The 12,700-nt window shown below is 54.6% G+C and overlaps 2 protein-coding genes across 5 annotated transcripts in view; one reads left to right on the top strand and one right to left on the bottom strand.

The window, feature by feature from the left end:
• BCCIP (BRCA2 and CDKN1A interacting protein) overlaps window positions 1–12,700 on the bottom strand; it is a 33,525-nt gene that overhangs the window by 5,906 nt on the left and 14,919 nt on the right. Inside the window, exon 8 of one of the 3 annotated variants that reach the window (XM_066239935.1) lies at window positions 4,420–4,571. The exons of 1 other annotated variant lie outside the window; for it this stretch is intronic. In XM_066239935.1, coding sequence (XP_066096032.1) covers window positions 4,548–4,571 — 24 coding nt within the window. In that variant the 3' untranslated portion in view covers window positions 4,420–4,547. Of the gene's footprint in view, window positions 1–4,419; window positions 4,572–10,385; window positions 10,523–12,700 lie in introns of those variants that run through there. One more of the 3 variants, XM_066239934.1, reaches the window with a different exon arrangement.
• DHX32 (DEAH-box helicase 32 (putative)) overlaps window positions 1–12,700 on the top strand; it is a 63,682-nt gene that overhangs the window by 48,512 nt on the left and 2,470 nt on the right. For both annotated transcript variants that reach the window (XM_066239926.1, XM_066239928.1), the window contains exons 5-9: window positions 2,365–2,610; window positions 3,865–3,964; window positions 4,051–4,209; window positions 10,297–10,488; window positions 11,023–11,172. In XM_066239926.1, the coding sequence (XP_066096023.1) occupies window positions 2,365–2,610; window positions 3,865–3,964; window positions 4,051–4,209; window positions 10,297–10,488; window positions 11,023–11,172 (847 nt within the window). The remainder of the gene's footprint in view (window positions 1–2,364; window positions 2,611–3,864; window positions 3,965–4,050; window positions 4,210–10,296; window positions 10,489–11,022; window positions 11,173–12,700) is intronic.

Genomic DNA, 12,700 nt, shown 5'->3' with positions numbered 1-12,700 from the left:
CAGGATACATCTCCCCTATGGCCTCGGAGTCTGTCTCATGAAAAACAGTCTTGCTCTGAAATCCATGGTAATGGCTATTAGTCATTTTGCCCTATACTATTTGAAGCTTTCTTGATTTTTATACAGAATTTTTAAATCTGTCACAGCAGTTCAGTGCCAGGTGAAAGCAAACCCAAGCATCTGACAGAGATGTACTAACTGTCCTTCTTGGGAAGCGCATTCTAGAGGGCAGCAGGCCTTCCTCTGGCTGGCTGCTTGCCTCTGCTGCGAGTGGGCTGCCCGGGCCCCAGGGCTCAGTGGAGACTTAAGCCCTGAACGTCTGTGGTGTGCTGTGCCTTGCCACACCGCAGCCTTGCTCTTCTCACCTGCAGAGCAGCTGAATAAATTAACCAGAAAGCATAAGTTGGGATTTATGGCAACATCTGTTCAGATCACTGAGCAACGTGAAGCATCACAGAGACGCTGTTCCCCTGGGAAACACTCCGCCTTGGGTGTGTCTTCGTTTGGGGCTGGACAGCTCCCTTCAGTGCCTGCGGCTGTTCTCCTGGTTTTGCAGGCGATAGGCAAGTCCCGCGGGTGTAAATGAATACACACGATTTGAAGCACAAGATGCATATTTTAAACATACTTCCCAATTCCACAGGTTCTGACCTCAAAGCCCTGTGTCAGCTGAGTTTGAGGAGTCTGAACTACACACAACGTCTGATAGTCTGCTCTTTTTTCCTTTTGACAAATGTTTTTATTCTTTCTCCCCATTTGGAACAACTTAAACATCAGAATCCACCTACACCTAAAAGGCTGTAGCAACTTGAAGCAAATAAGAGTGGCCCACATTCCTTTTTAAATGGTATAACTCAATGCACAGTGGAGGTCTACTTTGATCAGCAGTTTCCCATGGCGGGCTACCGGAGCTGAGCCCCCTCCACGACCCCCTCACGACCCCTCCACCCACGACCCCCCCCATGACGCCCCTCACAACCCCCCTACGACCTCTCCCCATGACCCCCTCATGACCCATCGCTCTGACGGCTCCAGGAGGACGGCATGCCTGTCCGTGGAGGCCCAGCCAGGTGCAGGGAAACGCAGCCCGAGTGCTCGTGCTCCTTGAAATTCCCGAGCAACCCTCACGTAAAACAGTGGCACGATCAGAATGATAAACACGGGGGCACAGTCTCATTCGGCGGATTCCGTCTGACAGGTTTTCATTCATTACAATCAAGCCATGCTCTCTGCTTGGGAACATCGGCCCGGTGAACCGACTGCGGCTAGGAGTGGCAGGAGCAGAGCACGGAGCCCGCCCACGTGGCAGCCCAGAGGGGCGGCTGCTGCACGGCTCCCGCCAGGCATGAGCCCCTGCGATGCCTCGCTGCTTCCCAGGCAGAGCGGTCTCCCTGCACGCCTGGGGGCCGACCGGGCCCTCTCTGCATGCAGGTGGTGCGGAGGGCAGAAGGGAGCCAGAGCCCCAGGAAGCGGATCAATCCTAGAAACTCACGGGAAGTCGTCTTTCTTAGATTTTTCATGATCCCTACTGAATCTAATAAATGAAATGGGGCTGCTTTTATTTTACTAGTTAGCTAGGCCCTTAAGAAGGTAGAAATTTTGGAAACAAATTTAAAAGGCTTAAGGGTTATATTAAGTGACATCTCATTTATATTAGGTTCTAAAAATCTAGTGATTTGAGAAATAGAAAAATACTATCTAACATGCCTAGCCTGAGCTCTTTGCACAGTCTTAAGTGTAGCTTTAGGACAAGTAATTTACTTTCTTTCTGATTCATTTGAAAGTAAAACATTTCAAGAAAGTATTTCTACAAGCCTGAATTATGCAAAGATGTAAACAGCACTGAGTAATTCCTGCCTACTTCATTGGATTTCTGCTGTTCTGAAGTTCTGGTTGGTGAACATATTCTCAGAATGACCCTGAGAGACCCTGACTGTAGCAGGTGTCTGTGCATGCTGTGATTGACATCTGGAGGCGGTTCTGTAATTCTTGGTCCTGCCCCAGGAACGCACAGGGACGCAGCACCACAGATGTGAGGCGGCCTTGTTTTCCCGGCACTGGTAACGGCTATGAGAAGCTACATCAAGCTAGAAAGACAGGAGGAGTGCGTGAAGCAGAAATAGCATATTTCACAGAGGAAAACAATCTTGGGCTAAAAGCAATGAAAGGGTTTATAAATGATCTTCCCCAAAGAAATGTCCTCATCCAGTTACGTCTTCCTTTCATGTTTAACGACACGGAAACACCACACGGCACTTCCTCCCTCTGTACGCCACACAGCTTTGCCTGTAGCTTTACTTCACTCAGACTGTTCTTTCTTAAGCGAAGAGGTTTGTAACACACTGCATTACCTGTTTGCTTTAGGATATTGAGAAGGCCTACGAAATGGTCTGTCAGGAAGGATCTGACTTCAGCCCAGATCTTGGCGAGCTGGTAGTGGTTCCTTTGTATCCGAAAGAGAAATGTGCCCCTTTCAAGCCAAACGACGAGAGCGAGAGAAGAGGACACGGTTGTCAGAGACGGGTGGTGCTCACGGCCAGCTCTGGGGAGTGTCTGATCTGGAGCGACACGGTCAAGTTTGTCATTGACGTGGGTGTGGAGAGAAGAAAGGTGAGTACTCCCAAGCAGGTGAGGAGACTGTGGGAAACTGTCGAGACTCAGTGTCTCCGTGCCTCCCGCCACCTGCTCGGGAAGTGAGGATGGACGATGCAGGAGTGTGTGTCAGCGTGTGGGTGCAGCGAGTCACGGCAGCTGGAAATGGAAGTCCTGACAGCTGCCTTTCATTGGTCGGGTAGCCGTCAGGAAACAAATTACACTGACTGAGGGGCCAGGGGAGAGAGTGTGGAGGAAAGACACGCTATCGTTGAAGCCTAAGGTGGATGGAGGTCCTCTTGTCAGTGTTTTCTCTTCAGCAAAGCGAACCGCTGGACTCCTAAACCGTTATGCACCACTCAGCACTTCTCGTAGCCCTTTTTCAAAGTAATTAGCATCTTCCCTCAGGTAATTTACTAGAAATTAGTCTCAAGTACACAGACTTTAATTTTAGCAGGTTTTGTCTTTATAACTGGCATGATAAAATGTCATCCTAAATTTTTAAACACTATATTATGTTTTATTGCTACTTTTAAACAAAAAAGTTAGGAACAAGAGACTAGGTTGCTCTCTCTGAAAGGCACTGGAGTTAAGTCCCGGCACCCGTGGACTGAGAGGGGCCTGCAGAGTGCTGACCGCTGGCCGTCAGCGAGGCTGTGTCACTCTTGTCCTTCCCGCACACCCTGGGTCCCCGAGCACCCTGCCTCACTGGGATGGAGCAGTCCCCACCATGAGGAAGACTCCCCCAACAGCCTAGTGGGGTGTATCTTACTGAATGAGTCAGTCTCCCATTCAGAGCAGCCAGGGTTGTCACTCACCCCCCGAGTCACCTGGGAAGAGTCACCGCCGATGCCGTCCACAGCTTTGTGTTAGCCGACAGGGCTGGACGAGGGCTAGACATGCAGTGAAGTGAGACCCCGGGCTCACGGTCAGTCTGAACAGAGCCTTGAAGACACCCAGCAGTGCCCGGCGCCGGCCCCCTCTGCGGGGCACCTGAGGCCTGTCACTCACCAGGGTCGTGGTTAAGAAGGGACAGCTCTGGTGCTCCCGCAGGGGACAGATGTCCACATCTGTTGAAGCTACAGTGAGGGCACGACCTTTAAACCCACTCGCACAAGCCCTTGGTGCTTGCATCCCAGGCCAGGGGAGCCTAGTCAACACTGTGCGGGGATGTCCCGCAGCAGAGCGGTCGTGCACTGCTGCCGCGGGCGTGGTTGCTCCAGGGCCACATCGCGGCCAGCCTGGTGCTGACGGTGTGTCCCCCACCTGCAGGTGTACAGCCCTCGAATCAGGGCGAGCTCCCTGCTCACGCAGCCCATCAGCCGGAGCCAGGCGGAGAGCCGCAAGCAGATTCTGGGCTCGTCTTCCTCAGGTAGCGCTGCGCACAGAACCTGCCCGTGTGAATTCCTGTGCACAGGCCGCACGTACATGAAAGCCGTTTCTCTTCATTTCTCCCAGGAAAACTGTTCTGTCTGTACTCCGAAGAATTTGCCTCCAAGAACATGCAGCCGCTGCAGCCAGCAGAAATGCAGGAAGCCAACCTGACCAGCATGGTGCTCTTCCTGAAGAGGGTTGACATTGCAGGCCTGGGCCACTGCGACTTCATGAACAGACCAGGTAGCCGCCCGCCCGCGTGTGCGCCGGGCAGGGGGCTGGGCTGTGCACTTGGCCTGTGGGCGCGCGTGGGACTCGCTAGGTGCTGCAGCGTCCTCCCTGCAGAGGACACATCCCTGGAGCAGGAGACCCCGGGAAGCACTCTGTGATGGGACAGGAGGGAGACCCCAGGAAGCACTCTGTGACGTGGGACAGAGTGGAAGGAGTCTGGGCTCAGAAGTCAGGGCACAGTGCAGTGTGGGGCAGGCGGTTTGTGGTGAACGTCCCTCCTCCTGAATCACTGTCACCTGGAAACCCACGAGAGCCTCCCTCCTGTGTAATCAGTTCTCCGGGCGTCTTGTTCAGGATGTAGGAGGCGTTTGGTCCTGAGGGAGAAGAAAGCAGGATTTGCAGTATCTGGAGTTTGGAAAAGCAAAGAGCAAACATCACAGTGCAGAATTCCTGTGTTCTCTCAGTAGTCACCCTGTGAGGCTTAGAGCCCATCACTGGGGACAAGCAGGTTAGGGTGACAATTCATTTCTATTTCCTAATAACACGCACACAACTAGTTTTGCTGTGCTTGGGGGGAAGTGTAACTATGGATTAACTCGGAGTCATTGTTTTGGAAGGAAAAAAACAGATGATGCTTGCAGCTGCTGCATTTAATTGAGCTTAGAAATGAATCCGCAGACCCAGCAAACCTGGTCCCTTTTCAGGACTCGTGAACCGTAAGAAAATGATTTTGGCATAACTAGGCTGCAAGCTATTAATTGAATTTCCTTGATATAGATTCTTTTTTTAAAAATTGAGTATTTTTTTTTCTTCTCTGGTGCTGAGCCTTGGCCTGCATGGTGAGTGGCGGGGGGGCGGGAAGCTCGGGACCCACGACGCTGCATGGCGGTGGCTCTCAGAGGCCTTCCGTGCTGGATAGGCAGCGGCCCCTACACAGAACCTTGCAGACAAACTCGCTGACTGGACAAGAACACACCAGATGCCATCTTTGTATTTAGACCAGGAACTCAGCTTGGTGTTGGCCAGTTGGTTTTGGAGTGATCTACGAAACATGAATCTAGATACGCACGGGCCAGACACAGCACACAGGATGGGGCGGGGCCTCGCTCGAGCACACGGGAAAGCAGGGGGCCAGGATGCAGTCCCGCTGCAAAGGCCAGTGCTGGCGCAGCAGAGAGCCGGCTAGGCCGGCAGGGATCCTGACAGCGCGCTGGCAGGGCCAGGTTTCTGAGCTAATGAAGCTCATGCTGTTACCCGTCTACAGGCCACAGCAGTTTATTGCTGCACTCAGGCAGCAGGGAGGAGTGTAGAAAGGTCACTAATCTGCTAAAGCAACTCAAGAGCCAGTGTGAGGATCTTGGATGCAAAAAGGTACGAAACCTTCTGAATATGAACCAGAACCCGGGAGTTGGTGAATAGCCCAGAACGGGGGCCTTCCAGCTCCTAGTCCCCGGGGCTTCTTGTGGGTCCAGTGTCCACGTGCCTTATTCTTCAGCCAGGACACTTGTGGGTGAAAGGGGATGTTGTTCAGTCGCGCTGGAGTGAGAGGGGGTTTTGGGCCATCATCGCCCAGCCAGGCAGAGGTCCCCACCGGCCTTGAGCACACGAGCGGTTCTGTGGGCCTCCAAGGGCCCATTCATTTCACCTTTCCATCAGCTGAGCATAACCAGCGTACCTCGCCCGCGGAGCTTAGATGAACTAGTTAACATATGTGGTCCACTTAGAACAGGGGTCCCCAAACTTTTTACACAGGGGGCCAGTTTACTGTCCCTCAGACCGTTGGAGGGCCGGACTATAACAAAAACTATGAACAAATCTCTATGCACACTGCACATATTTTATTTTAAAGTAAAAAAAAAAATGGGAACAAATACAATATTTAAAATAAAGAACAAGTAAATTTAAATCAACTAACTGACCAGTATTTCAATGGGAACTATGGGCCTACTTTTGGCTAATGATGGTCAATGTGCTCCTCTCACTGACCACCAATGAAAGAGGTGCCCCTTTTGGAAGTGCGGCGGGGGCCGGATAAGTGGCCTCAGGGGGCCGCATGCGGCCCGCGGGCCATAGTTTGGGGACCCCTGACTTAGAAAGTGACTGGCAAGTAGCAAACACTGGCTGCCGTCACCTGCAGAACTCCCACCCGAGCTCTGGGAGCCAAGGCTCATGGCGCTGAGCGGCAGAAGGACCCACAAAGGGCAGTTTCCACGGTGCAAAAAGCAAAGACTGGTCCCTGGCGCTGGGAGGCAGCACCACAGTCACTAACAGCAGGGCCCTGGACTTGGAGCTGTGTGATGTGTCCCCTGAGAGCTGTGCAGCAGCCCGCCGGTCAGAACAGATGCTGCCAGGGCCCCGCCTGGGCTCAGGGCCTCACTGTACAGCCCGGAAACAGGCTGGCTAACCCCTGGCTTTAGCAAGTCACTGACTTCTCCTCTTCTGTAACACAAGGGTAGCGTCGACCCTGCCGATCCTGTTCATGGGGTCATTACGAGGTTCCAGGGAGACTGTTTATGCACAAATGCTGTGTGTGCCACCTGGCGTAGCAGTTAGGCAAATGCCAGGGTTTGTGAGCATGTCCTCCTTGTGAAACTCAAACTCCCATCCTTCCCATCGCCAAACTCTGATCCTGCTCCTTGAAGTCACAAGTCATTTTACAGCCTGTGCCGTCAAACAGCCACCTCAATTCTCCCACCCTCCCCTCGGGACTCTTGTCACTGTGCAGTGTCCACGTCCCTGTGCAGGGACTGACGAGGCTGGCAGCGGCGTGTCCTCCTTCCACCCTGGTTCCCTGTCCATCCGTGTGCGCGTGGAGCAGCGCTGTGCGCGTGCAGCTGCTCATGTCCCGGCTCCAGGCCAGCTCCGCCCACCTTCTCTGAGGCCCGTGGCACACTGGGTACACTGATCCTGCTACAGAATTTATGTCATAGTGTAACTCACAGCTCTTCTGCACGCAAGTGCCAGGAATGCAGCTCAAACCAGCACGAGCACAAGTGAACTGTGCTCAGGAGATTGATGTCTCCTGAAGCCCAGGACAAGCATCGGCACTGTCTCCTGGTTCCTCCCCATGAGCCCTGGTAGATGTCCCCACGAGCACAGAAACCACCTGTGATTCCTACCATTCTCCATCTCAAATGTCGGCACATGTTTACAGACAGGGAACCTGCCGTACAGAGCAGCTGGTTCTGGATGGGACAGCGGAGCCTCAGACGCACCTGACCTGCGCTCCTGCTCAGTGTCAGCACGGGCCAGCCAGGCCTCTGGTGGGGGGCTTTCCCTGTGACACGTGAATGGCCTCTGTCCTGCCAATGCCACAGACAGAGGCAGATACTGTGGGTGGAGCTTGGCGTCTGGGGTTCCACGGCACAGTGAAGAAATGCTGAGGACAGCTCAGGCTACTCTGAGGGGTGGCCGTGACCTCGCAGTGAGCTGTCCACGGGAAGCACGGCGGGTTTGTTCACACTGAAGCGCCTGCAGAATGAGGCAGCGTGCCTCTGCCCTGCTGGAAGGCCTCCCAGTGTCTGCCACGGATCACACTTAAGTGGCACTGACAGGACCCCCAATTGAACAACCCTCCACTTTCTGGCCAAGACAGTTCCAGGCCACGGTGGGGAGACGTCTGAGAATGCAGAGTCGCAGAAAGAGCCCTGGTCAGTTACTGATGAGCCCTTCGTCCCCTGCATCACTGACTGGTTCTTTCTAGTGTAACAGACCCCAGGCGCCCGGGAGCAGAGCCATGCCATTGTTTGTTAGTAACCCTCTGTGCAGCCAACCCCACCGCAGGGCCTGAAGACGAGGCCTGGGTGCCCCCGGAACAGGCTGGCTGTCAAGGCTGATCCTCACAGGGACAGTTGCCAGGGACCTGCATCTACAGTGCAGCAGCTCTGCTGATTCACAGAACCTGTTCTCTGACCAGCGGTCAGCAGGTAAGCCTGTGCGCCCGAGCCCCCTGCTCTCGTCCAAGGAGCCCATCTCCGCCGCTGCCGCTGGGCCTCCTCCAGTGGGCCGGCTGTTTGTGGCTCAGCCACGGAACGCCTGGACTTCCATCTCCAAGTAGCCCATCTTCCTGTCTTTAAACAGTCTCCTTGGAACTGTGACTTCGTAAGGTCTCAGCATGGTCCCAGGGTCACCAGTGAACAAGGAGTCCTCCGTGCCAGCACCCAGGCAGGACCCAGGGGTCAGAACGAGAGCCAGGCATCTCCTGGGAGGCCCTGCGCTGCTCAGGATTGAAATCACACACAGTAGGGCAGCTGAACTTGGCTCCCAGCTGGGGTGACATCCCATCCGTGCTTCAGGGCCCCGAGACTCGGTTCTCAGCAGGTGCGGTCTGGGCTGGTTCTTCCAGCCTCTGGATTCCAGCCCCTGGGTGCTGACACGTCCGTGTGGCAGGGCTGGAGCTGCCACACGCGCAGACTGGAGTCCCCTGACCCGCAGCAGGGCTTTCTCCAGGGTCTTCACTGCATCCTCATAGGAATGAGGGAGCTCTCTCTGGCCGTCAGAGTTGATGACGGGCTCACGTTATTTAGTTTGCCTGGAATTTTGACAAATAGCTTAGTGGTCCCAGTTTGGATGGCAAATAAGTAAACTTTCACTACTTGTGACTCTGAACTCCCAGATGCGATGGGGATCTGCTTCTCGGTCCCTACAGCCGTCATCTCCCACCTGGACGTGCTGGAACTGAAACCAATGAAATACATCCAGGAGCGTTCATAAAGTCCTTGTTTCTTGGGCAGAATAAAACGGCAGCTTCTGGCCTGTGGTGGCACAATGGGTCGAGTACCGACCTGAATGCTGAGGTCACCGGCTACAACCCGGGGCTTGCCTGGTCAAGGCACATACAACAAGCAATCAATGAACAGCTAGTGAGGCAACTCTGAATTAGTACTTTGGGCCTCCCCCCATAAAATCAGTAAACAAAATCTTTAAAAAAAAATAAAACAGCAACTCTATACTGTGATACTCTTCTCTGCGTAGCTTTACTGCTGAACCACGAAGTAGGCAGTGAGAAGCATGCTTATTTTATCATTACCTGATTCTGCATGGACAAGGAGGACACCTTTCTTTGAATAAAGGGATTTTTGGTGGAGATTGGCATATATAATGAACACCGCACTGTTAAGATTGTATAAACTTCAAAGAGAAATAGAGGGGTGAAGAACTCGCCTTCCACCCTTATCTGCACAGCCAGGCAACGCTTTTCAACGTCCTTGTCTACTGTGTGTCACCTGCGTGCATGCTGGGTCAGCTTCAATAGGTTCATTTTATTTTCCTGCCCCATAATGTTTTACTGGATGCCAGCTCCTATGCATTTACTGCGTTGGGTACTGCATATTTTATTTATGCAAATGTTCCCAGGTCTTGTGCCGGGCTGTGACATCCTTTTGGGCCTGACTTCAGGATTAGTCAGGTGGCTCCGGAGCAGCGTGCATTTGGGGGAGTGGCCTCCTCATCTCCTGCCTGGGGCTCCGTGAACCATGACCTGTCCAGTCTGGCTGGTGGACACAGGGAGCACCTCAGGCCCCGTGTGAGCCCCAGGCTCTGACCCTCTGTCCTCTGGGTGGCTCCAGCTGGCCTGAGGCAGTTTCTCATGTGCTCTGCTGATGGTGGAGGAGCACTCTTGTAGATCTCCCAGGTCCTCTCTCCATAGACCTGTCTCCGCTTGGGTACCCTCACCTGTGACCTGCGGCCACTGTCATCTCCCCAGGCCGACCGCACCACCTCCGTAGCCCCCATAGCTGGGCGGGCCGACCGGCTGTGTCTGGCTCCCCTCCCCGCATAGGCCCACCGCACAGTCTCCATAGCCCAGCAGGCTGGCCAGGGGCGTCTGGGCTCCCCTCCCCACACCCTGCCATGGCCCGGCAGGCCAGCCAGCTGGCAGCATCGGCTCCCCTCCCCTCACTGTAGCCCTGAAACCTCTGAGGCGTGAGCGGGTGGTCACGTGGCTCCCTCATTAGCACCCGCTCAGGAATCAGCCCTGCATCCATCTCCTGCGGTTCTTTGTCTTGAAAACCACGGGTTCGTGTGTTTGGTTTCCTATGGGAGGGAACTCGGTACCCGTTTGGGCACTCGGTTGTCTGAGGCTGTCTTCTTCCTTCCCAGAGCCGGAAAGCCTAATGCAGGCGCTAGAGGACCTGGACTACCTGGCAGCGCTGGACAACGATGGAAACCTGTCGGAGTTTGGAATCATCATGTCGGAGTTTCCCCTCGACCCGCAGCTCTCCAAGTCCATCCTGGCATCCTGTGAATTCGACTGTGTGGATGAGATGCTGACGATCGCGGCCATGGTAACAGGTACTCCTCAGGACTCTGGCTGAATCTGCACCAGCTAGAGTGAAATGAGGCCCATGTGAAGTGAGGTAATAGATGAAAAAGTCAGAAAATTTTAAGTTACCTTCACGTGAAAAACTGACTCACAGCTAGTGATGGTCTTAACCTGACACGAGAGCACACCAGGTGTGTCTGTGAAGTGGCTGGCACAGAGCAAGCAACTGAGGAGAATGTGCCACCAGATGATCATGTGTGCACCCGGTTTTAGTTCCTCCCCTTCGTTCCTCATGGTTTAAGACACGGAGTCCCCGGCCGAGCCGACCAGAGGCTGTGCCGTGTGGGAAGCGCACCGCCCCACGCTGTACCTGAGCACCCACGCCCCGCCCCTGCGGTGACCCAGCCGGGATCACAAGCAGACCTAAGGAAAGCACACAGAAGCCAGGAGAAAAACAGCATGACAGCTCCCCTGAACCCCTTTACTTCTAAGTATATCAGGCTGACATAACTTCACAGAGCAGGACGGACATGCCCCTGACCGTGTAACTGTGTATCTTCCAGCTCCTAACTGCTTCTCCCACCTGCCACGTGGGGCTGAGGAGACGGCCCTGACTTGCTGGAAGATGTTTTTACATCCTGAAGGTGACCACTTCACCCTCATCAACATTTATAAGGCCTACCAAGACACAACTCTGAATTCCACCAGTGAGCGTAAGTGAATGCTGTGATTTTAGAAATTACCTACAAAGTCCACCTTTTCTTCCCCAGACAAGCTGAGTGGCTACTGGTCAAGCACCCCTTCTCTCCAGCCTGCTGGTCACTTCAGTGGCCTGGAGCTGAGGCCCTAAATGCACGGAGGGCCCCTGCTGAGAAGTAGGACTCACTCCTGCCCCCAAGTGCCGGTGGGCTGCAGGCAGGCTCCAGGGGGGCCAGGGCAGGGTGACGCGGGCTCAGGCGTGCACAGCACAGCCCCTGCCTCCCTGCATCTGGGAGGAGAGGAGGAACTGCCATCTCTGGATGCCCACTGGTCAGAGCTATGCTTCGTGCTTTCTGTGACGTAGCATGTCCACTGCTAGACGAAGAGAATACGGTGCATACACCAAACCGATGCCCCCTCCCGCTCCAGATAACAGTGAAGAATAGGCTGGTGTGCGGAGGCAGAGGCAGCTGAGTCTGACGAGCTGGGCGGGGACAGGGCAGGGGGAACAGTGCCCAGAAGAGCAGAACGGTGTCTGTAGAAGCTGCGGAGGCAGGAGTGCGGGTGTGTCTGCACACTCGGTGACACATGAACTGGAAATTCCCGATGTGCAACCCCGGTGCACGGCATGGAGACTGGCGGGTCTCCGGGGCAGAGGGCTGGGCAGTGTGGTGAGGCCCAGCCTCCAGAGGCCGCCGTGGGTTCCCTGTTGTGTTCCACAAAGCTGCTTTTACCTCCTTGGCTCCAATAGGTGGTATAAAACTACACGAAATAACAAGCCCGACAGCAGGAATGAGTCGTGCGGAGCAGGGGCTGCGCAGACGTCAGTGGAGACAGGAAGTGCACGGGCCTGGCAGCATCAGAGCCGCCAGGGCGGGGCCAGGCACACGCTCCACTGCTCCGTGTGGGCTGTGTGGACGGGATGGCCAGTGCAGCTCCCCCGCCACGCCAAGGCTGCATGCCCCTGCCAGGGCTAGGCAGAACTCCCGTCCACCCAGTATAGTTGGCAAGAAAGAGGAAATCCAAATTGGACCCAGGGACTGAATTTTAATGTAAAATTTGTGGCTAGGATAGCTTAACTATAATGTGATTCCCAAACTGACCTAACAGGAACTTTTTTTTATAGTAAACAAAACACGTGAGATAGTTTCATGGGTTGGAGGACTTTCCACTGGTGCCCTCTCGTCCTAGTGTGGTTAAACACGACACATACAGCCCCACTGTGCTCCCCGAGAAAATGCCGACTCTGAGTGAACCCGTCTCCTCTGCTCTGTGAGCTTCAGACTGAGGGGGGCAGGCTTCTGGTCAGCGCCAGGAACATGCTGCCTCCGGAGATGTGCAGCCCCGTAGGGCCCTGTGGAACCCCCAGCCAGTGCGGGTTCTTCCTAGCAGTGCCACAGACGGCCAATCTCGCAGCCACCAGAGGTCCCTGTCCTTGCTGCCCCCCTACACTCACTGATGTGACCTCCTCGGGACAGGAGCACAGAGGACAAGCAGAGAGCACCCTGCTGACTGGGCCCTTTCAGGCTGTCACAGGTTCTT

Source organism: Saccopteryx bilineata, chromosome 7 (assembly GCF_036850765.1).
Source record: "Saccopteryx bilineata isolate mSacBil1 chromosome 7, mSacBil1_pri_phased_curated, whole genome shotgun sequence".
Lineage (NCBI taxonomy): Eukaryota > Metazoa > Chordata > Mammalia > Chiroptera > Emballonuridae > Saccopteryx > Saccopteryx bilineata.
Note: the sequence above shows the minus strand (reverse complement) of the source record. Positions and strands in the feature narration are given on the sequence as shown.